The sequence below is a fragment of the Tamandua tetradactyla genome, chromosome 1, assembly GCF_023851605.1.
Source record: "Tamandua tetradactyla isolate mTamTet1 chromosome 1, mTamTet1.pri, whole genome shotgun sequence".
Lineage (NCBI taxonomy): Eukaryota > Metazoa > Chordata > Mammalia > Pilosa > Myrmecophagidae > Tamandua > Tamandua tetradactyla.
This window is the reverse complement of record NC_135327.1, coordinates 124,308,335-124,333,760: the sequence shown is the minus strand read 5'-3', so window position 1 is coordinate 124,333,760 and position 25,426 is coordinate 124,308,335. Positions and strand designations below refer to the sequence as shown.

Genomic DNA, 25,426 nt, shown 5'->3' with positions numbered 1-25,426 from the left:
AGTTCCCAAAGACTACTGTTAAGGGGGCTGAACAAATTAAGCAAGCATTGCTGATCATTGTAGTTATAGTTATATGGATATATATCTTTAATATATCATGTAAGTACTTTGTGCGACTATCAAAATACATTGGAATTTTTTAGTGTGAGCTGTTGAAATTCTGAGTGAACAAATATTAATTCCTATTTATATCATTGTGTGACCATTTAAAGACTTGTTTTCTATTTCAAGCCTTGTATTCATTAATCAGTAGTGAACACGTTTATCATCCTTATGAGTACATTTATAGTTCTAAAATCTTCACCATTAGTACTGTATGAGGTAAGATGTATTTAGATTATAGTACTAGCTTTGGGGACTGTAATCTTTTCACATTTGCTTTGTGGCAGTCTCATGCTTAACTTCAAATCAGTTCTTATCAATGAAGTATTTATAAACCAAATATGAATTACTAGATCACATTTTAAATATTAATAATGTTCCATTTAGAATTCCTGGAATATAATATTCAGCAGAAGCAGACTCAAATGCTGGAGATGCAAGTGGAGCTCAGCAGTATGAAAGACAAAGCAACAGAACTGCAGGAACAGCTGAGTTCTGAGAAAATGGTGATTGCTGAACTGAAGAGTGAACTTGCACAAACAAAATTGGAACTTGAAACAACACTCAAGGCACAGCATAAGCACCTAAAGGAATTAGAGGCATTCAGGTGTGCCATGCTCTCTTATTATAAATCTGTATCAGTGGAGGAATTAAGAGTATTTTGTCATAAATGTTGCAAGTATTATCAAAAGTATAGCATTATTCATGTTTAAATAGCATGAAACTATATTTTTTATAGGAAAAACTACAATGGAGAGAAAACATTACTTAATGTACTATCAGAAGAAAAAGAGACCCAGTATGTTTACAAGAGATTGGTCCAGATCATGCCGTAATACTTTTTCCAAATTCTAAACTCACAATTAGGAATTCTCATATAGTGGGTTCAGTTCTACTTGAGACTTCTTGTTGTATAAATTATATAATTTTACCTTTATTTTAACCACTAAGTAGTTTGAAGTAACTTTCATGATTTCAATGGGCTTTATAGTTCATTTAGCTAAAATATGCAAAGTGCTTAAAGAGATGATGCTTTTCATAAGCATTTTGATGACATAAATACTGAAATACTCTGCTTGCCAAAAACCCCTTCCCTGTACAGTCATTCTTTATTTTGAGCAGTGGTTGCATGCCACAATCACACTGGGGTGATTTCTGTGTTCAGTAAAAGACAAGGGCAAATTTTAAATACAATAAATTATTTACATATTGCTTGCATTGGTGAATGATAACTAATAGTTTTACTATTAGAAATAGTTCATTTGAAATGAACCTTGGCCAAAAATCTTTCATCTTTACATGATTTGTATTTTACCTTTTAGCTATTTTATAATATACTTCAGTATAGTAGACAGCTTTTCAGTAGAAACTGTTTTTTTCTCTTAGTATATATTTGGTCAAAATATTTTCATGAAAATTCATTTGTCTCTGATTTAGGTTGGAAGTTAAAGAAAAAACGGATGAAGTACATTTGCTTAATGATACATTAGCAAGTGAACAGAAAAAATCAAGAGAGCTTCAGTGGGCTTTAGAGAAAGAGAAAGCCAAATTGGGACGCAGTGAAGGACGGGATAAAGAAGAACTTGAGGTATTTGTTTTCTTTGTCATTGAATGTCACTGGCAAATCCAAACCAGAGTCTGTTGGCCGTGTGTTGAGTTCTGTTATCTAAGCTGTATTGTGAGGAAATGCTAATTGTGATGATTTTGTTTTTGTTTTGCTACATCCAAGAATGCACAGACTATTCTGCTACAACATGTATTTCCGTGATGGAAGTTGGTAAATAGCAACATCCTGTCTGTTTAATGCAGAAGTAGTGTTGGCCCATGTGATTGTTTTTTCCTAGGCAAAGGGAGAAGGCACAGTAGGAACTGAATCATCCAGCTCCACCTTCATCATGACCTTTTCTGGCAATGAGCCATTGCTACTGTATTTTAAGAATATTTAAAATAAGTCCCTATACTCTGAAACTTTCCCAGCCTGTCATGGCTCTCAGCTCCAGGCAGGTTGCTCTATGAACCATTTTCATTTTAGTGGGAGCACTATTGGGTCAGAGCTCTACTTCCATCCTTATCATCCTAGTACGTACTAACTCTATTCTAAAAAAAATTATGTTCCCAGCAATTCTGCCCAATTATTTTGATTTTTAATTTTTTTTAAATATTCGCTGCTGTAGCCTTCAGGTATAGAGCTGTCTACCTGGCAAGTTTATGTTTTCTCCCTGGTATTCATTTGTGGGTTTACAGAACAGTCATGCATAAAATATAGGATTCCCATTTACTGCCCTATTAGTAACACCTTATATTGGTGTGGTACATTGGTTAGAACTGATGAAAGCAGCTTTTGATAATTGTTCTATTTACTATAGTCCATGGTTTAACTTAGGGTTCAGTGTTTGTGCTGTGCCTTTCCATGATTTTTTAAAATTTTACTTTAGTACCATATATACAATGTAAAATTTCCCCTTTTAACCTCATTCAGATATATATTTCAGTGCTGTTAATTGCATTCAGAATGTTGTGCTACCATCACCACTGTCCATCAGCAAAGCATTTCCATCGTTCCAAATAGGAACTCCCATTTTAAGTCTTAGTTCTCTATTTCCTGTTCCCACCCCATCCCTTGGTAACCTATATTGTAGATTCTGACACTATAAATCTGCTTATTTTAATTATTTCATATCAGTGAGATCATACAATATTTGTCCTTTTGTATCTCACTTATTTCACTCAACATGATGTCTTCAAGGTTCATTCTTACCTACCTGGCAAGGACATGTTTTCTCCCCAGGTACTAATTTTTGGTTTTGATTACTACAAATTTACATAGGTTTTCAGTAATTTCTCCTAACTGCGTTCCCCATAAGCTCTATTGTTTTTAGCGTGCAAGATTTTTCAGGAATTTGTGTCATATTATATCACAGACATTTGCGTTTTTAAAGGTTGTTATTCTTAGGGAAGGATACCCTGCTTCCTATTTCTTAGCCAGAGAAAATTATGTTTGGGGAGAAAGTGTTATTTATCTCACTTATCTTTTGTATATGTTCTTTGATGAAAATTAATACTTTGGCTGTCTGCATTTTCAGTGCTATAAGCAGTGAAATTTAAGCTAGTAAACTGGATAATCAGTTCTGTCTTCTGTTACCAAATATTACCAACTTAATAAAGGCATGGCTCTATATGTTCTATACTTATAAAATATTTTTAGTAATATTAACAAATTCTAAATTTTATTTTTTCCTGTAAGGATCTAAAATTCTCACTTGAGGGTCAGAAACAAAGGAATGTACAGCTAAATCTACTTTTGGAACAACAAAAACAACTGCTAAGTGATTCACAGCAGAAAATAGAATCACAGAGAGTGCTTTATGATGCCCAGTTATCAGAAGAGCGAGATCGCAACTTAGAACTTCAAGTACTTCTTGAGTCTGAGAAAGTTCGAATTCAGGAAATGCGAAGTACTTTGGATAGGGAGCGGGAATTACATGCACAGCTGCAGAACAGTGATGATAGTGGGCAGCCTCGGCCATGTTTACCCTCTGAGGACCTACTTAAAGAGCTACAAAAAGAGCTAGAGGAAAAACACAGTCGCATAGTAGAATTGTTAAATGAGACTGAAAAATATAAATTGGATTCTTTGCAAACAAGACAGCAAATGGAAAAAGATAGGCAGGTTCATAGGAAGACTTTGCAGACGGAACAAGAGGCCAACACACAGGGACAGAAAAAAATGCATGAGCTCCAGTCTAAAGTGGAAGATCTTCAGCGCCAGCTCGAAGAGAAAAGACAGCAAGTTTATAAGTTGGACCTTGAAGGGAAACGACTGCAAGGGATTATGCAGGAATTCCAGAAGCAAGAACTGGAAAGAGAAGAAAAACGAGAAAGTAGAATTCTTTATCAGAATCTTAATGAGGTATAGTGATACTGTGTTTCTTTTTATATTTTGTGAAAGAGAATTGTAGCCCTCTGATCATAAAATGTTGCTATTGAATTCAATGAGTTAGAAAGTTGTGACCAAATCCCCCTGCAAAAAAGGAAATCTGTTGAAGTTTATTTGGAAAATAAACGATGTGTTTTTAAGAAAGAACATGTGATATGCTGTTCATTTATAATACCTGTCATTTCTTTTTCTGCTCAAAATTACCAGCCAACCACATGGAGTTTAACCAGTGATAGAACTAGAAATTGGGTTCTTCAGCAGAAAATTGAAGGAGAGACAAAGGAATCAAGCTATCCTAAACTGATTGAAATGACTGGAGGAAGAACTGGCTATAGTCCTGAATTAGAAATGATCAGACAAAGGCTTCAGTGCATGGCTTCAAAACTACAGCATCTAGCTCAGAAAGCTTCTAACAGGTTGGATGTTTCTTCCTGACCTTTGGAAATGGCATTCTTAGGCTGGACAGAATCCATTACTGTCCCTTGCTAATAGTTAGCCAAGTGAAAACTTGAATATTTCAAATGAATGCATGTTTACATTGGGAGGCAATATTTTTTAGCAAAAGTCATACACCTGAAACCAAATATCTTAATACCTTCACCCAGGGAAAGAGAACCTTTAATATAAGGGGGAAAATGGTAGGGGATTGCAGCGTGTGGCCTGATGTGTTTGTGCTGGTAAACACTCCAAATTGAGAAAATGTAGTTTTGACTTTGTCTTTTTCTCTAAGACTACAGTTTGAAACAGCAGATGATGAAGACTTCATTTGGGTTCAGGAAAATATTGATGGAATAATCTTACAACTGCAAAAATTAACTGGCCAGCCAGGTGAAGAGGTAAAACTTTTTTTTTTCCTTTAACTTTTTAACATAATTTCAAACTTACAGGAGAGCTGCAAAAATAATACAAAACCTATACACAGAACTCCGACATACCCCATCCCTAGATACAGAGAGCCACCAGTTTTCACATTTTGTCACATTTGCTCTTCCATCTATCTATTTTCTAAACATTTGAGAGATGGTTGTATGCATTATGCTCTATTAACACTTAAAGATTCCATACACATTCCCTAAGAACAAGACTACTCACTTATGTAGTTTAAAGTTCAAGAAATGTAACATTGTTATAAAACTTACATCTATGTCTCAGTTTTTTCATATGTCCCAATAAGAGGTAAGGCTCTTTTAAGCTCTTTGCACAATATTGAGAACAAAGATTTAATAGAATCTCTATGGATCATGTAAAACTGGCAGCATTTAAATATCAATATTAATGTTTTCCTTCCCCCAATAGAGGGGGTTTGGGGATAAATAATAATAATTACATTCACTTTCTATTGTATTAAAAGACCAAGCATCTTGTAATTTTTTTTTAATTAATAAAAAATTTTTTAAAAAAGACCTAGCATCTTGAAAATAGTTTGTACCCATTGCTGGTGTGCCCTTACCTCTCATCCACTCCTGCTGCAGTGAGATTGCTACTCTCATAGAACTATCCTCAGAAATGCTACGACTGTCTTCACAATTGACTAATCTGGTGGATCTTTCCAGTCCCTGCCTTTCTTGACTTTTCTGAAGCACTTAACACTTTTGACCTCTTACATCTTCTTGCTTTCTCCTTTCTGTGTCATATTTCTCTCATTCCTTCCAGTTAACTTTCCTCAATCACTTGCATAGATTTCTCTTTCCCTTCCAATGTTCATCTTTTCCTCTAACTCTAACCATGAAAACTCAACCATCCCCCATAGGCTGAGCTCCCACTAGACATTTATTGAACAAGTAAATATCTTGAGCGTCTACTATGTGTCAGGTACTGTACTAGATTCTAGAGATATAGCGAATAAAATTGACAAAAATTTCATCCCTACCAAGCTTACTTTCTAGTGTACTGAGGTTCTAGTCTAGACTTTCTCCTGAGGTCCAGGCTTATATTTTCAGTCAGTTACTAGGCATCTTGCCCTGGGAACATGTGCCCTATAAAGACCCCTTAGGGACCTCACAGGCATATTCCAAACTGAACATCCTCTTCCCTTTCTTCTTTATGTCCCACACCTACATTTCTAACCTTAGCCCTGATAGTGGTCATGGTGTCTCCCAGTTTAGAAAGTGGGAAGTTGTCATAGACCTTCCTCCTTTACCCTTAGTTGAACCTCCAGTCACTTAAATCCTATGCCTTCTGCCTCCTAAATATCTATAGCATCTGCCATTTACTCTCTATCCCTTAGTTATTGCCTTCATTCAGGCTTTCTACATTTCTCACAGTCTTTTTTTTTTTTTTTTTTTAACATGGACAGCCACCGGGAATCGAACCCATGTCCTCGGGCTTGGCAGGCAAGCATTCTTACCTGCTGAGTCACCATGGCCCGCCCTCTCACATAGTCTTTTGCAACAACTATCTGAAATATCTCTAAATATCTGTGTGACACCAGGATCTATCTTTTCTAATTCACTCTACTTTTCACACTACTACGAAAGTAATCCGTATAACATAAAAATTTTGTTTTCAGCATGCTTCTGCCTAACACCCTGCATGGCTCTCCATTGTGTATATTTAGGTCTATTATCTATAGAATGAAGACAGCTTCATCAAGCAACTTATACAGGGATATCTTGAAGATATTGTGGGATTGGTTTCAGACCACTGCAATAAAGTGAATATTGCAATAAAGCAGGTCACACAAATATTTTGGTTTCCCAGGACATTTTAAAGTGATGTTTACACTATACTATAATCTGTTAAGTGTGCAATAGCATTATGTAAAAATCAATGTACACGCCTAATTAAAAGATACTTCATTGCTAAAAAATGCTAACCATCATCTGAGCCTTCAGCAGGTCATAATCTTTTTGCTGGTGTAAGATCTTGCCTCATGTTGTTGGCTACTGACTGATCAAGGTAGTAGTTGCTGAAGGTTGTTGGGGTAGCTGTGGCAGTTTCTTAAAATAAGACAGCAGTGAGGTTTGCCTCATTGATTGACTCTTCCTTCCATAAAAGATTTCTCTGTAGCACACAATGTTATTTTATAGCATTTACCCACCATAGATCTTCTCTCAAAATTGAAGTCAGTCATCTCAAATCCTGCCCCTGTTTTATCAACTAAGTTGATATAGTATTCTAAATCCTTTGTGGTCATTTCAAAAGTGTTCACAGCATCTTCACAGCGATAGATGCCATCTCAAAAAACTACTTTCTTTGTTTATCCATAGGAAGCAACTCTCATCTATTCAAGTTTTATCATGAGATTGTAGCAATTCAGTCACATCTGCAGGCTCTGCTACTAATTCTGTTTCTCTTGCTATTTCTGTCACACCTCCAATTACTTCCAACAAAGTCTTGAGCCTCTCAGTCAGTTATCCATGAAGGTTGGAATCAACTTCTTCCAAACTCCTGTTATTGTTGCTATTTTGAATTCCTTCCTTGAATCACAGGTGTCCTTAATGGCATGTAGAATGGCAAATCCTTTTCAAAAGGTTTTCAATTGACTTTTTCCCAGGTCCTCAGACGAATCACGATCTGTGGCAGTTACAACTTTATGAAATGTATTTCTTAATAATGAGACTTGAAAGTCTAACGGTCTCCTTGATCCATGGGCTGCAGAATGGATGTTGTGTTAGAAAGCATGAAAACAACATTAATCTTGTACTTCTCCATCAGCGCTCTTGGGTAACCTTGTACATTGTCATCGTGCAGTAATATTTTAAAGGAAATTTTACTTTTCTGAGCAGTAGGTCTCTACAGTGGACTATAAATATTTGGTAAACCCTGATGTAAACACATGTACTGTCATCCAGGCTGTTTTTCCATTTGTAGAGCCCTGGCAGAGTATATTTAGCATAATTTTTAGGAGTCCTAGGATTTTCAGAATGGTAAGTGAGCATTCTTTTCAACTTAAAATTACATTAGCCCCTAACAAGATAATTCAGCCTGTCTTTTGAAGCTTTGAAGCCTGACATTGATATCTCCCCTCTACCTATAAAATTTCTAAATGGCATCTTCTTCCAATAGAAGTCTGTTTCATTTACCTTGAAAAACCTATTGTTTACTTTCATTAATGATCTCAGCTAGATGTATGGATAACTTGCTGCAGCTTTTACTTCTGCATTAGCATTTGTTGCTTCACCTTGCACTTTTATACTGTGAAGGTGGCTTCTTTCCTTAAACCTCATGAACCAACCTCTACTAGCTTCAGACTTTTTTTCCTGCAGCTTCCTTATCTCTCTCAGCCTTCACAGAATTGAAGAGAGTTAGGATTATCTGGTCTGGATTATCAGGCTTTGGCTTAAGGGAATGATGTGCTGGTTTGGTATTCTATCCAGCCACTAAAACTTTCCCCATATCAGCAAGAAGTCTATTTGGTATTCTTATCATTCACATCTTCTCTCTCGTAGCACTTTTCATTTCCTTCAAGAAATTTTGCTCTGCATTCCCAACTTGGCTGAGGGTTTGGCACCAGAGTCCTAGCTTTTAGCCTCTCTCAGCTTTTGACATGCCTTCCTCAGTAAGCTTAGTCATTTCTAGCTTTTGATTTAAAGTGAGGGAAGTATTACTCTTCCTTTCACTTGCATATTAAGAAGCTATTGTTGGGTTACTAACTGATCCGATTTCAGTGTTGTGTGTCAGGAGCTAGGGAGACCAGAGGAGCGGGAGAGAGACAGGAGAATGCCCAGTGGGTAGAGCAGTCAGAACATACAAAACATTTATCAATTAAGTTTGCTATCTCATAGGGGCGTGGGGTGTGGTGCCCCAAAACAATTACAATAGTAACATCACTGATCACAAGATCACCATAACAGACATAATAATGATAAAGTTTGAAATATTGTGAGAATTACCAAAATGTGAGACAAAGACACAAAGTAAGCACATGCTGTGGCACCAATAGGCTTGCTTGATGCAGGTTTGCCAAAAACCTTTAATTTGTAAAAAACACAGTATCTGCGGAGCGCAGTGAAACATGGGTATAACTCCCTAAGAGCAACACACTTGCACTAAAAACTTTGTGCCTTTACTTTGTGCCTTTATACATTCTGTTCCTTCACTTTAGTATGCCCTTCTATCTTCTTTCCTATTTTATTATGACTTCATTCAAGTATCACTTCTTTGTGAAATCCTTAGTGCCTGCCCACATTTTATGTTTTTCACAGTTCTTATGTGACCTTATGCCATTTTTTCTCTCTAGCCCAGCTTAGTGTCTCCAAATACTTCCTGTGGCTCATTGACTGAAAGACTACTGAGACAAAATGCAGAGCTGACAGGATATATCAGCCAACTGACCGAAGAAAAGAATGATTTAAGAAACATGGTTATGAAGCTAGAAGAACAGATCAGGTGGTATCGACAGACAGGAGCTGATAGAGATTATGTACGTCTGTTTTTAGCTTTTCCACATATTAGAAATAGTGCAAAATTACCATTTCTCCTATCTCATTTATTTTTTAACACTAACAATATGAAAACTATCCAGTATGTGAAACTTAGTAGGACCTGTGAAAGTTTTTCAGGGATGAAAATAGTAACAGCTGTTGTTTATTGGGAGTCTTCTACGTAAAACATTCCAGATTTTATACGTGTACAGTCTAATCCACACCCAGCCTTGTACATGAGAAAGCTGAACTGAAATCAGTAATCAGTAGTCAAACCAATTCTTCTTTTCTCTGAAGCCATATTTTACTAATATAGACCAATCACAGACATGTTACAAAAAGTTTAGTGTGGATGGTGCAAAGGTAGTTCAGTGGCAGAATTCTCGCCGGCCATGCTGGTGACCCAGATTCGATTCCCAGCCCATGTACTTCCCAAAACAAACAACCAAGCAGAAAAACAAAATTTCAGCATGTGATGCTACAATAACGGAATACTCACATGGAAAAAGAATGAGATGTGACCCCCACCATACAGCATACAAAAAAGAAAGTTTAGTGTGTGAAGTATTTATCAAAAGCCTTAGAAATGTTCAAATATGAATCCTGACTTTTCTTTCCAGATATTTATCAGTATTCATGACTTACAGTGAAAGATGTACAATCTGTATTTCTAATAATTACTCTTGGAATTTATTTTTTTAAGCTATAAAAATAATTGCTGGCTTCCATAATTACCTTGTATGAGGCATGACGGCCCTGCTAGACAATGTTCCAGTCACATCCATCCACATAGCTTCTGTTTTGATCCCCTTACTTGTATATATGCCATGGCTGGTTTTTTGCCCCACTTTTCAGTGTGCACTATTTCAGGCATGAGCTTAACATTTGGACCCAAATGGTCTACCTATTTTTTAGTTCAGAACACTGCTAAGTCTGAACACCTTCTCTGAGGTCAGAATTTCGAAAGAATATTTGGTTGTAAAGCTAATTTACTCAGTAAAATGACCATATACTTAAAAGTTATTCTTTAATGTCAGTTGATATTGGCTTTGACTTGAAATTTCTGTATCTACCATGGGGATACCTCTTCATAGTTTAATACAGACTTTTCTTCAAAGAATTGTCCTTTAAAATCATGTAAGTAAGCTCTGGTCTCTGTAGTCTTCCAGGTTTCCATTCAGTGGTGGCACCAACATTGAAGCCATCATTGCTTCCGAAAAAGAAGTCTGGAACAGAGAAAAGTTGACTCTCCAAAAATCCTTGAAAAGGGCAGAAGCGGAAGTGTGCAAACTGAAAGCTGAACTAAGAAATGAGGCTTTACTTCAAAATCTGAGTTCTGATTCTGAACACGCTACTTTAAAGGTGGAAGACTTCTTCCTCTAAACAAACGTCACAGCTGGTTCTCTGTTTTTGTCTTATTTCTGCTGTCGTTAAGGTTGAGTAGACTAAACAGTTTTAGGTAGTGTTCAAGTTGTGTCTCTAGATCTCTTTATTCGGTCTGTGTCGTGAATGTGGGACTTGAGCTGGTTACAAAAGATTTGTGGAGAGGGATGCCTAGGGCTGGGACCAGGTCAAGTTCAATGAATGCATTCCAAAAGAACGAATCCATTCATTTGAATGGATTGAATAACTCAATAGACTGTCTTCTTTCCTTTTTTAAACATAGAGAATTTATGGTAAATACCTACGAGCAGAAAGTTTTCGGAAAGCTCTCATTTATCAGAAGAAATACCTCTTGCTGTTACTGGGTGGATTCCAAGAATGTGAAGATGCCACCTTGGCCCTGCTAGCCCGGATGGTGGGGCAGCCATCCTTCACGGATCTGGAGGTGATCACCAACCGCCCAAAGGGCTTCACCAGGTTCCGGTCTGCCGTCAGAGTGTCCATTGCAATTTCAAGGTCAAGTACTTGGGAATAAAAGTATTTAACAGACTCTCTGAAAGGATTCTCTTTAATCCTCCCTTTTTTCTTTGCTTGTCATGCTCTGTATTCATAACACAAGACATTTGCCATCACTGAAAACATGACTGCTTATTTTCTATGTTGTCATCCTTTCGGCAGGAACACTTTATGTTGTATTGTACAGACCCCAAGAACAGGGTCTTCTAATGCAGGCAGCTCCAGGAAAAGAATCTTCCAATGCAGGCAGCTAGTACCTCAGAGATGGCTCATCCAGTCTGGGGCTCCTTTTAGAAAAAAAAATATATATAAGAACATAAACTAATTCAGACGTAAAATTAAAAAAAAGAGATAGTAAAAGAAAAAAATGCTTTTGAAAATTACTGCTTAGAAAAATAATTACTGCTTAGACTGCAATATACTCATTTTCTTCATTACTAACTCTCTTAGGGCCCAGCCAAGGCAAGCCCCCTGACCTAACTCTGCATTTCAGGTCAGAGATTAGCCCTTATGGCATTGGACTTTGCTAGTGCTTTCATCAGTCTTTCTCTGGCAGATCCAAGAAGAATGTAGTCCAAGTAGGAACTCTAATACTCATTCTGTAAGTTGTTGAAATGAAGCCAAGACTCAGACCGCATTGAGGACTTGGCCCACTGCAGTCCTCTGACCCGTTCTGTGCCCTGACAACTGACAACCAGGCTTCTCCAAGAGCCGGATAGAATCTCACAGAGATTTTGCTTTTTAAAATTCTCCTGTCAGTCCATACCTGACACTCTTCAAGCAGTTTTATCCTTTACTCTTTGAAAAATGTGACAGAATTTTTCAACTGGAAGACATCTGATCACCTAGTGCAGAATCTCATTTTACAGATGAGGAAACTGAGGCAGGGAACTGAGGTTACAAAGCCTTTATTGATAGAGCTGGGACAACAAGCCAGATCTCCTGTGACTCATCCACGCTGGTTCTATATTGGGAACTCGGGTGTTATTTAAAGGAGGATGTAGACCCTCCCCGCCTCTGCTACTCCACATTGTGGTCTCTTGGTTCCAGATCTGCTTTTCTCACCTTTCGCTTCCCTTCATCGCTTTGTACTGGGTGAACAGGTTAAGTGTTGGGAGATTTATTGATGAAAAGAATATGATCCCTGCCCTAAAGGCAGCCTACTTTCTAGTAAGGAACTCTTTCTAGTGGGGAATATCAAGATGCCATAACTTAAAAAAGATGCTACATGGGTGGTCACAGGTGTTAACTATTAGTTTTGATTAAGGGAATTTGGAAAGGCTCTATGAAAGCAGTGTAGAAATTGCTGTTAAAAATTTTACCATGCTTTTTTTCTTGTTCTCATATATGTTCGTTGAATTTTGACCCTTCTAAATCTGGGCCTTAAAACTGATTGATATTAAGAAATCAAAACTGGCACTCTACAAAGCTCCTTGGGCCAGGATGAGGCAGGCAGTGACTTTCTACAGCTGAGTTGTGACTTTCCCACTCCTTTTTTTTTTTCAGAATATTATTTTGACTTGTTTTTATTTGAGATTGCTTTGCCAATCAATAATATTCACTGTATCATTTTACTTCACACATTATCAAAAGAAGACTAAAGCTGTGTAGATAAATACATTGTAAGAAGTTAGTGCTGTAGTCACGTTTATTTGTCGTCCTTCAAAGCAAATCCCTTTTTAATTTTTGAACTATGACCTCTTCATTGGTAAATTGGTAAAGCTTTACATAAGCCAATGCCTTGATAAATAGTCATGAGAAAATTTACTGTTTAGAAATTGTTCTTCAAACAAACTATCTTGCTACATGCTCTGCAAGTATCTTAAGTGAAGAAAATATATTTAACATAATAAAGCAAGAAATGAAGAAGTTACAAGGTCTCCCACTCCTTTTGAAGCCACCATGTGATCACATGGCCTTACCTCTCTTCCAGTTTTCCCAGCATTAGCTCAATCTTATCACCAGTTTAAGGGTCTTTTTCTTTCCATCTCTTCTGTCCTTTACTCACCATTTGTTTCTTTTTTCATTCTCTTCCTTTCCTTGTCCATCTACTTTTCTCCTCTCAACTTTTGCCTTCCTTCTCTGTGTGTCCCACTCACCCCTGAAACCCTGTCCCTCTGTTGCTGTTGGTTTTTACCAGAAGCCAGAGGACATCTGCCTAGTTGTAGATTAGGTAGTCATGTGATTATATTGATATGTGTTCTGTATTCATGTTTAAATGTATGACTTGATTTTTGTGAGAAGTGTATATTTGTACTCTTTACATTATAGACATGTTCTGAAATTCTATCTTGGGATCTGTTTTAGAATGAAATTTTTGGTTCGACGGTGGCATCGAGTCACAGGTTCTTGTTCTGTCAATATTAACAGGGATGGCTTTGGACTGAATCCAGGTGAAGTTAAATTAGCATCTTTTTCTTGTGTTTATGATTTTCTAAAATTATTGCATATGTATACCCATCCAAATAATATATTCTGGTACCAATGGTGGCCGCATACAAAGCCCTTAGAACTAAGAAAGCAGGGGACCTGCTTTTGAAGGTGCAAAATAATACTGATCTTTATGGAGCACCTTTTCTGCACTAGGCCATGCTTTTTTCATGTTTCCTCATGTGTTCTCCCAACCCTATGATATAAGTACAATTTCAGTTATTCTTGCTTTATATATGAGGACACTGAGTATGGAAAGCATATATCATTTGCCACAGATTGCCCAGCAGGGAGTGGAGCTGGGATTAAACCCAGGCATTCTGGCTCCAGAGCCCTCCTTATTATTTTGAGGCTCTGGTTCAAGATAGTATGGCCATTATGTAGAGCATTTATGGTTTGAAATGGTTTAGCATTATTTAACAGGTTTCTGAGGTTTACCCATAGGTTGTATAATTGTAGCAGTAAAAATCCCTTCTCCCCACACCTACCTTGATTAAAAGTGGAAACAAAAGAATTAACAGCTTGAACATTTTAGGCATAAGGAAGAGATCAGATGCTAGGATGCACACAGAGTTACAGACACACCATAACCATGCTATGCATTGGTATTAAACCACCTTGCATGTGCTACAAGTAGCTGAGTAGCAGAGAAATGGGAAAATATACTTGGTGCCACTGTTTTGAAATATGCATCAGTATTTCAGCAGCTGAAATTTGTACCATAATGAGTTCCATGTTGCATTGAGTGAGCATATCTTGATTTCAAGTTTATTCTCGAGAAAGTCAGTAGAGTGGAGTCACAGAAGGATTGGTTACATTAGTCTAATATCTTTTATCCATACCAGTTTTCTCCCAAGCCACAAACACTGAGACACCCTCACCTCTCATCTAATTAAAACTAAGAAGAGGTCTTTTAAAAAGAAGATACTCCAATTAGTTTCTTTGAGGTTTAGCTTCAGATGATCAGAAATACCTGTATTCAGAGGTAAACAAAAAAAGATTTGAAAGCCATGTTTTGGATTGTACTGTTTCCCTCCTTTAGAACAGATAATTGAAAGTGACTGTAAAAGGAGATAGTGCAGTGCAGTATAGTAAATGTAACTTTAGTAGAAATTTTTCAAGAGCATGGTATTTTTTTTCTTTACAAGGTACATTTTGGATTACTTTAGGTACCGAAAAGACTGATCCATGTTATCATTCTTCTGGCGGCCTGGAGCTCTATGGAGAGCCAAGACATACTGCTTATCGCTCAAGATCAGATCTGGACTATCCTAGGTCTCCTTTACCATTTCAAAATAGGTAAGAATATAATGAAACTTGCCTGGAGTAGTTTAATATATTAATATTTAAGAGAGAAAGATGAACCCTGTTAGGGCTCTGATTTCCTTTCATTGAGAAAGCTAGGCATATATTTACATGTAATTTATGTAATCCAAGGCTCAAAATCAAAATTAGTTTTTCAATTTGTAACTGGTCCCAGAGGTATAGGAATCAGAGCTAACCAATTAGATAATCAACAAGTGTCATGTAGTATATGCTATGGTTAGACAATTAGAAAAATATTAACTAGAATTGATAGTCTCTGGTCATTATAAAATGTAGTGTCTGTGAGACAAGACAATTTTATATGTATACAGCATTTATTGGGAACCGTTGCATCAGGCATTGTACTGGGTATTCTTATGACTTAGTAGCATCTTTGAATTTATTGGAGTTTTTTCTTTTCAACATCCCAAATTCATCAACACAGGAGATATATTTTAGGCAGTGCTTAAAAGGCCTACCTTTTGGGGATATGGGCTGAAGAGAGCTTAATAACTTACATTATTACTGGGTAATTGGGTGCATATGCATATTTTCTAATCTTGTAGGTACCCAGGCCCTCCATCTGATTTAAATCCTGGTTCTTTGGCATGTTCTCAGCTTCAGAATTATGATCCTGACAGAGCTCTGACAGACTATATCACTCGGCTAGAGGCACTGCAAAGGCGACTCGGAACTGTACAGTCAGGTACTCTCAGTTTAGCCATGTATTAGCAGCACCATAGTGCTAGACCCACAGCTCTCCTTTCTCTTTTTAAACTCCTTGACACGTCTCATTAGGATAATAACATCTTCCAGTTGAGTGCATGAGTTGCCAGGTTAGCCAAAGCTTGAACTCTTTATAACCAGCAGGGAAACAGACTTAGGAATTTAAGTCAAGGCATAATTTATAACCTCAAACCCCCAACCCTCACTCTACCAAAAAAGGATTCCCTGTTGTCTTCATTTAGCAGATTAGGCAAAGTACACAGTGAGCACCAACGTGCTGAGTACTCTGAAACTACAGTCAAGTGGAGAACATGTTATGAAATGATATCGGGTAAAAAGCAGGAGACATGCAAATTAGATGCAGAGTGATGAGAGGAAGAAGCAATTACTTTGAGCATTTAATGGAGTCGTTTTATGTGTAATCCTAAATCCTATCCCATTCAGAAGACTTTTTAAGAATGATGACCTTTTATTTTTTCTCTGCTCAAACACACACTATAGTACAGGCATATTCCCTGTTCAGTGTAGGAAAACCTCTCTAATGCCTTTCAGTTCACTAATTCAGACTTTGAATCATTTTAGTTTATTATTGTACTGTCAACTTTATATTTTGTTGATACTTTTATTAAAGAGCCTTTCTTTCATATAGTTTATTTTGTTACCTATTTTATGGTAAACAGTTTTTTTTCCTTTTTTTTTTTAACAGGTTATTTTAAGTTAGTAGTTTATCTCTTCATTCAAAAAAAACATTTGTTTAACGAAGTGTTTTAGTTTGCTAATGCTACCAGAATGCAATATGCCAGAAATGGGTTGGCTTTTATAAAGGGGATTTAAGTTACAAGTTTACAGTTCTAAGGCCATAAAAATGTCCAAACTAAAGCTTCCATAGAAAGATACCTAGTCTCAAGAAAGGCATTGGTGTCTGAATCACCTCTGTCAGCTGAGAAGACACATGGCTGGCATCTACTGGTCCTGTGGCTTCTGGTTTCAAACAGATTCCCTGGGGCATTTTCCTTCTGCATCTCTAAACATCGCTATGTATCAGCTCTCAAGCTTCTTCTAAAATGGTTTCCTCTTAAAGGATTCTGGTAAGCAACCCACCTTAAATGGGTGGAGACACATCTCCATGGAAACAACTTAATCAAAAAGATCCTGGCCACACAGTAAGTCTGCCTCCACAAAATTGGACTATGAAAAAGAACATGGCTTTTCTGGGATACAAAACAGCTTGTAACTTGCAGTCATAGGAAATTTGTATTATGGCTAGGTTTTATGTGTTTGGTTGATTGGTTGGTTTGGTTTGGATTGGTTTATGTTTGTTTTGTTTTGACTTTCCAAATTTCACAAGACTCAGATTTTTGAAGACCAAAAGATTTATTAAGAAGAAGGAACTGTAAAACACTGAACTTCCAGGGCACTTTTTAAAAAAAACTTAAAATTGGGTTTACCTACTTTGCCAGTCATAATGACTTTTATTTATAAATATATTCAAAATCTCTTTTAAAAATCATTTCTGGTAGTGGCACATAGATAGAAGCATCAACCAATGGACTCAAATTGAGAGTGCAGAGATAGACCACCAAATGTATGGACAGTTGATCTTTGATAAGGCCCCCAGATCCTGAAGTGGGAAAGAATAGTCTTTTCAATAATGGGCATGGGAGAGTTGGATTCATTAGCCAAAAGAAAGAAAGAGGACCCCCTACCTTACATCCTATACAAAAACTAATGGATTAAAGACCTAAATGTAAGAGCCACTACCATAAAACTTCTGGAAGAAAATGGAGGGAGACATCTTCGAGATCTAGTAATAGGAGTTAGCTTCTTAAACTTTGGACCTAAAGCACAAGCAGCAAAAGAAAAACTAGACAAATGGGAACTCCTTAAGATCAAGGGTTTCTGTGCTTCAGAGGACTTTGTCAAAAAGCTAAAGAGGCAGCCACCTCAGTGGGAGAACATATTTGGAAACCACATACCAGATAAAAGCTTGATATCTTGAGTAAATAAAGAAATTATACAGGTCAACCACAAAAGAACAAACAACCCAGTTGTAAAATAGGCAAAAGATACGAATAGACATTTTTCCAAAAAGCAAATAAAAATTGCTAAAAAGCACATAAAGAGTTACTCATTTTCAAATTAAGACAACAGTGAGATATCACCTCAAACCTATTAAGAATGGCAGCTGTTAAACAAACAGGTACTACAAATGTTGGAAAGAATGTGGAGAAATAGGAACAGTTATTCACTGTCGGTGGGAATGTATAATGGTGCAGCCACTGTGGAAGAGTTTGGTGATCCCTCAGAAAACTAAAAATACTGAGTTGTCCTATGACCCAGCAATACCAGTACTTGGTATATACCTAGAAGAGCTGAAAGCTGTGATGTGAACAAACATTTGCACACCACTGTTCATAGCGGCACTATTCGTAATTGCCAAGAGATGTAAACATTCCAAGTGGCCATCAACAAATGAGTGGATAAACAAAACGTGATGTGTTATACACATATGATGGAATATTACGCAGTAGTAAGATGAAAGAGGTCCCAAGGCATATGACAACATGGGTGAATCTTTTTTTTTTAATTTTTTATTAATTAAAAAAATTACAAGAAACACAAACATTCCCAACACATACACTCAGCAATTCACAGTATCATCACAAAGTTGCATATTCATCATCATGATTATTTCCCAGAACATTAGCATCAATTCAGAGAAAGAAATAAAAACACAGAAAAATATAACAAACAGAAAAAAAAAATTTTTGCAGTCCATACCCCTTACTGATCCCTTTCATTGATAACTAGCATTTCAAACTAAATCTATTTTAACATTTGTTCCCCCTATTATTTATTTTTATTCCATATGTTCCTCTCATCTGTTGACAAGGTAGATAAAAGGAGCATTAGACACAAGCTTCTCACAATCACACAGTCACACTGTGAAAGCTATATCATTATACAATCATCATCAAGAAACATGGCTACTGGAACACAGCTCTACATTTTCAGGCAGTTCCCTCCAGCCTCTCCATTACATCTTGGATAACAAGGTGATATCTACTTAATGCATAAAATAACCTCCAGGATAACCTCTCGACTCTGTTTGGAATCTCTCAGCCATTAACACTCTGTCTCATTTCACTCTTCCCCCTTTTGGTCGAGAAGGTTTTCTCAATCCCTTGATGCTGGGTTGCAGCTTATTCTAGAGTTTTTCTCAGTCCCTTGATGCTGAATCTCAGCTCATTCTGGGATTTCTGTCCCACACTGCCAGGAAGATCCACACTCCTGGGAGTCATGTCCCACGTAGACAAGGGGAGGGTGGTGAGTCTGCTTGCTGTGTTGGTTGGAGAGAGAGGCCACATCTGAGCAACAAAAGAGGTTCTCTTGGGGGTGACTCTTAGGCTTAATTTTAAGTAGGCTTGACCTATCCCCTGTGGGGTTAAGTTTCATATGAACAGACCCCAAGACGGGGGCTCAGCCTGTAGTTTTCATTGTCCACACTGCTTGTGAGAATATCAAGAATTCAACTTGGGGAAGTTGAGTTTTCCCCTGTTCTCACCATTCCCTGAAGGGGACTTTGCAAATACTTTTCCACTCACTGATCACATCACTCTGGGATTCATCAGGGCATCACCTGGACAAACCAACAAAATCTCATGTCCTATACAAAGTTCCATGTACTTAAGGTGTTCAATCAACTATCTACATAAGTTATATTAGGAGATGCACTAGTCAAAGTATAGATTTGTACCAAATAAACATTTTTTGCTTTAGTCTCACACATTAGTTGAAATTAACATGGATGAATCTTGAGGACATAATACTGAGTGAAATAAGTCAGACACAAAAGGACAGACACTGTAGGATTTAACTGTTAATGATTCTGGTAATCCCATACTGTAGAATATAGTAGACCTAGAGGTACTCAAAAGCTAGCGATGGGATAGGCTCCCCAATGAGGTTGAACTTAAATGCAGGGGAACAGAGAGAAGTGATGTTAACTAATTAGTGGGGTTATAAGTGACATTGCTATATTGAATGTCATAATGATTAAAAGGGGTTGTATAGTGCCATGTATCCAGCTGATTAAATCTGCAATTATAAATAAGTTTCAAAAGTTTGATATTGGACAAAGAGTCAATGGTAGTGGGTACAGGAGGAAAAATAAAATTGCATGTTACGACAAATAGTTTACAGGAGGATATCAACAGTTCCACAGCACTACCATGGGTAACTAATTGGGGGAGAGGGATAACTGAAAAGGGGTAGTTTTGATTTGATATTTGGTGAGGCTGTGTTTGTCAATTCTTTGTCTCTGTGGACCAATGAAAACTGTCTAAAATTGAGAGTGCTGCTAATTGTACAACTAAATGAGGATGCTGTAAGACAGTTTATTTTGGACATTATCTATGATGCCCAATTGATGGAGGAAGCCGAAGGGTACAGTGACTGAGAAGCAGAATGGCAGACTGTGATACATTTATATGAAGCAATCTGGTATGGCTACAAAAATGAAGGATGTTGAGAGGCACACAATGAACTGAATAAACCTTGGAAACAATGTGTTGTGCAAAATAAGCCAGAAACAAAAGAACAAATATACTAACATCTTTTTCAGAAAATACTTATAAGAAAATTGGATCCTAGATTGTAAGCCCTTATAGCAGCCACATTTAGCTGAAGTGGTAAATGCATTTCTAGCTTCTGAGACACTGACCTGCATGTGTATCAGCTGGTATTTCACTAGAACTTTGAGCAACTCTATGATGCCTAAGACCCAGAAATGGAGTGTTGCAGCCCTGAAAATTAGTATAGCTTATACAATAACAATTGAATTAACCAAACGAGATCAGGCCTCACCTAGAGTTGAAAACGAAGCCAACCTGGCTGGGATTCAGGTAAAACAGAGTACAGAGTAAAAGATGATAGTGTACATACTCTAGACCTTCACTTACTGTATGGGACCAAAGGCAGAGAGGTTTATTATGTCTGGAACCTACATTTTCTGTAACACACAATCTAAATCAACCTGTCTGGATAGCTCATTTAAACAACCCAAACTCCTGGAGTCCAGAATGGGAATGAAATCTTGTAATTCTGTATAATTTAATGTAATACTCAGATACATCTTCAGACTATGCTGTGTTGGTAATTAAAAAGTACTGGTAGAATCCCTTGAGGGTCCAAAGGCGGAGTGGGGGAATATAGAACTGTTAAACTTTCCCGTCTGGGATATCCCGAGTACCCTCTCAACCATTGGGGACTCAAGAAAATGAGCCAAGACTTTGATTTTTTTTTTTTAACTTTTTTGATTGTATAGAATAACATATATACAAAACAACAGTTTTCAAAGCACCCTTCAAAAAGTGGTTACAGGCTAGATCCTCGAGTTTGTCATGGGCTACCATACGATCCGCTCATATTTTTCCTTCTAGCTGCTCCAGAATATAGAAGGCTAGCGGGCTTAAATTCTTTTTTTTATCACACAATTGACTTTTTTTTTCCTTATTTTGTGAACAATAACATATACACAAGAAAGCTATAAGTTTCCAAGCACAGCATCACAATTAATTGTAGAACATATTTCAGACTTTGACATGAGTTACAATTTTGCAATTTAGGTTTTTACTTCTAGCTGCTCTAAAATGATTCCCAAAGATGAGTTTGGAGCACCATGGGATCAACAACACCTTCCTGACCAAAAGTGGGAAAAGAAGTGTAATAAAATAAGGCATCAGTGGCTAAGAGATCAAATAGAGTCAAGGGGCTGTTCTGGAGGCTACTCTCATGCAGGGTTCAATTAGATGGTGCTAATTGGCATGGTTTGCTAAACCCCAATCGGTATCACTCCTGTTAACTCTTAGAACACCTAAGGCTAGAACTGAGATTCTATAAAAGTTTCATGCACTAAGTTTGCTTTCCAGGAATCTACAATTTCCAGAGGGTTCCTAGGCCGTATAAATCTTGAAACCCAGAGGGATCAGCCGCTCCAAGATTATCAATTAATTACATCCCCCATCATCTTCTCAACATGAAAAAGTCAAAACGGGGATTGCCTAAAGATCCGTATAAATTGGGAGGAGCAAAGGAGAAAGAGGAGTTGTTACAGAGAAGATAGAATTTAACAAGTTAGTGTAACTGCTGAATCACTATTGATATTTCTTCTAGCCTTTTTGGAGCAGCTAAAAGGAAAAATCTGAAATAGTCGAACGGTAACCCATCACAGATTCTGAAATCTGTTCTATGACTACTTATAGTTTGAAAATTACACCTTTTTCTGTCTTTTCTTTGTGTATATATTTCACAATTAAAAACTTAAAAAAAATACATTGGAAAATTCAGTAGGAAAGGATCTAGTTGACTCAGTGGTTGAAGGATAGATTAACAAACTAGGACAAGAAAGCAGGAGGGTAAGGGATCCTGTCTCTCATTTACTTTTGTATTACCCATACCTAGCTTAGTGCCTGGCATTCAGTAAATACTCAATATTCTTGAAAGAAAAACTGGCAATGTAGTTTCCTCATCTGTAGCAAGTTCATCTGTTATTTGTATTTGTAATCACATACTTAAGTTGAAGCTTGAGATTGCCATGCTTTATAATAGAATTTTGTTTTATAAAAGCAGTTTACCAGGTCTGTGTAATATTTTAAGGAGGGAACTATGAAAAGGGAGCCCACAATAAAAATAAAGGGACAAGGAATAAGGGCATGGTATTCAGAGAAGAGAGATTTTCTTAGGAGAAGCAGAAAGTTATCCTAAAGGGAACGTTGTTACTGCTTGAGCCGTTTTCATTACAAACTTATTTTCACTTGGAATTTTACAGATTATGAATACAGGTGAAATGAATGAGAATTGGTTTTAACCACAGATACAGAAGAAATGAAAAGCTTACGAGAATACTATGTAAAATCATAAACACAAATATAAATGTTAATAAAATTTTAAAGGACTGGATGCTTTTATTAAAAATTTTATAAATGAGCCAACTTACTTATTTTTACAGTTTAAGTACATCAGTGTTTTGAGCAATTGTGCATGGTATTGTATTTTCAGTTTCCATGTGTTCATTGCTAATATTTAAAACTAAAATTGATTTTGTATGTTCTTCTTGTAAAAAAAATCAGGTCAAGGAAAAATTTAAGGGACAAAAAGCCTTTTTATTTATTTGTTTTTTTTTTACATTAAGCATGAACTAGTTTACTCTGGGATGGGTAAGCAATACAATTTGAAATCATTTAAACATCTTTTTCTCTCATAGGTTCAGCTACTCAATTTCATGCTGGCATGAGAAGATAATCCCTTGAAACATCAAGTGAAGTGATTTTAACAAATTCTCTTTTGTAAATCGATGTTTCTTTTGTGCTTTTGTAGTGTGAATATTCAATGGGACCAATATGAACACAGCTTATGATTGTATACAAATCCCTTGCCAGCACATGAAAACAAACTGGAATTTGTATATATATATAAGCATTGTGTATGTATTCATGCACAATAATCATTAAATTACATGTATATTTGTGGAATGCTAATTTAAATGATTAAATTATAAAACTTTGTGTATTTATCAAATGAGTGAAAAAATTAAACTTTTGTGCATTATGATACTGAATGTTGTAGCTTGAGGTGTCCTGCACTTTTCTTATAAGGCTACTGAAGTTACATGTTTCTGCCTAATATATTTGCTACTGGTGATGCAGACAGAAAATATCACTTGTAGAGACCTATTTTTGTATAATGGCAGAAGTTTTGCATTTTATGGGGTATTTTGTCAAGTACTGAAATAAAAATGACTTCACCATTTTAACCACACTGTATTTGAACCTTCTTCATTTTTAACTAAGCCATAATTCTTGGTGCATAGCCTTTCATTACTTGTCTCAAATATATAGAATTTACAGATTCGGTGAGTTGTCCTAATTTTAGATACTACTGAGTTTTTCCCCCTCCCTCCACTGGGGACGTTTTCCAAGTGCCTATGTTATCAACCATACATCCACCTTTAGCTTTTTTTTTTTTTTAGGCTACTTTGGTATTTTCATGATTAATCCCTATTTTCTCTATTACATTTAATGTTACGTGTTCCAAAGATGGGTCCTCAAAAAGCCATGGCCCACTATGATGATACAGAAATCATTTAACTCAAACACTTAAATTTTATAATGTTTAACACAGTTAACATTATATAAATGTTTAACACATTTATAATGTTTAACACAGTGCAGCAGTTAAACAGTATTCCTGCTGTATAAGCCATATTCAGATTGGGATGCCCCCTCAGAGATATTATAAATCCCAATACTGAATCTTATTTAATTCTCCCCAGTAAGATGGCACCTCACTCAAATAGCAAGAAGTAGTTGATGCTTATTACATCCAGAGAATTTTGCCTTGTTATTTGATGTTCTAGAATTTAGACTACCACAAGCAGGCCATGATATCAAATTGTACATTCTTGAATATTTCAGATTACCTAATTTTTTTATAGTAGCATCTGGGTACCAATTAGAGGAATTCTAGAAATAGCAAAGGTATTCTAAAGCAGTTAGCTAAAGGGAGAGGATTATTGTAAGTAAAACCTTTTTCAATTAGCACTGCTTACCACTCAAGGCTGTTTGGCTCTATGAGAATGGAAAAATGAGCACATGGACAATCTGCGTTCATTCCCATTGTTGGACCATCAGCAGCCTTATGATATTAGGACTCTGCAACCTTAAGCTTACTAATGCTTCTCAGTAGTCTGTGATTAAAAACTAAATCCTTAAAACTCTAAAATTACTAAATGTGGACTAGTCTTACCTTGGATTTTTTACTTTTTTTGCATCATGAACCCCTTTAACAGTCTGGTGAGACCATGAGTCCCTTCTCAGGAAAATTCTCTTAAATACATAAAATATATAGGATTGCAAAGGAAGTCGATTACGAAGAAATAGTTGTCAGACTTTTCTAAAAAATTTGTGATATAATAATATATAAGATTAAAGCATTAAATAAGATCTAGCTGTAGGTCTAATAACTATCATAATTTCAAAAGAATGTTGTGAGTAAAAGATATGGCAAGAGCTCTGTAACATCTGTAATGTAATAGGAAAGTACCTAATTTCAGTATTGCTATCCCTATTGTGGTTTATTGCCTAAATTCATAATTGAAGTCTAAAATACTAAATCCCAGTTAGAAATTAGTGAAAATAAAGATGTAATTTTTTCCCATTCAAATTCCTGGAGTCTGTGAATTCTACTCGCTGAAGCACACCTTAAAATTTGTGAATACACTCTGAATTTTTTTAAAAGAGGATTTTAATGTGAAAAAAAACAGCTGATAGATTTTCCTTCACAAATGGAACTTTACATGCATCCTCCAGCCTCTCTGACCATAAACTGAACTTACATATATATAAGAGAAAATATTTTGGTCTCATTTAGTAAATCAGGTCAGGTGATAAAATTACTAATATCTCATATAGTCAGGCCCCCAGTTAAAATCTGAAATAAACTTATCCTTGAAAACAAGACAGGCTTTATAGAATATGACCAATACTACCCCCAAGATCCCTGCATCCCATCACTGTATGTTGTTAAAAGTCAGAATTCCCTAATCTCAGATTTCATATTAAAAAGAAAAAAAAATCTGGTTAGCCCAAACTAAGTTAATCAG

The 25,426-nt window shown here is 36.5% G+C and overlaps 1 protein-coding gene across 18 annotated transcripts in view; it reads left to right on the top strand.

Annotated features, from left to right (window-relative positions):
* Positions 1-23,747, top strand: part of AKAP9 (A-kinase anchoring protein 9) — a 206,743-nt gene extending 182,996 nt beyond the window's left edge. For 7 of the 18 annotated variants that reach the window (XM_077164310.1, XM_077116955.1, XM_077140571.1 and 4 more), the window contains 12 exons: positions 490-709; positions 1,540-1,690; positions 3,347-4,012; positions 4,247-4,455; positions 4,770-4,875; positions 9,222-9,404; positions 10,567-10,767; positions 11,072-11,304; positions 13,612-13,697; positions 14,883-15,033; positions 15,606-15,745; positions 23,030-23,747. In XM_077164310.1, coding sequence (XP_077020425.1) covers positions 490-709; positions 1,540-1,690; positions 3,347-4,012; positions 4,247-4,455; positions 4,770-4,875; positions 9,222-9,404; positions 10,567-10,767; positions 11,072-11,304; positions 13,612-13,697; positions 14,883-15,033; positions 15,606-15,745; positions 23,030-23,067 — 2,384 coding nt within the window. In that variant the 3' untranslated portion in view covers positions 23,068-23,747. The remainder of the gene's footprint in view (positions 1-489; positions 710-1,539; positions 1,691-3,346; positions 4,013-4,246; positions 4,456-4,769; positions 4,876-9,221; positions 9,405-10,566; positions 10,768-11,071; positions 11,305-13,611; positions 13,698-14,882; positions 15,034-15,605; positions 15,746-23,029) is intronic. The other 11 variants (XM_077159079.1, XM_077135131.1, XM_077123075.1 and 8 more) reach the window with 5 other exon arrangements.
* The last annotated feature ends 1,679 nt before the right edge of the window (positions 23,748-25,426 follow it).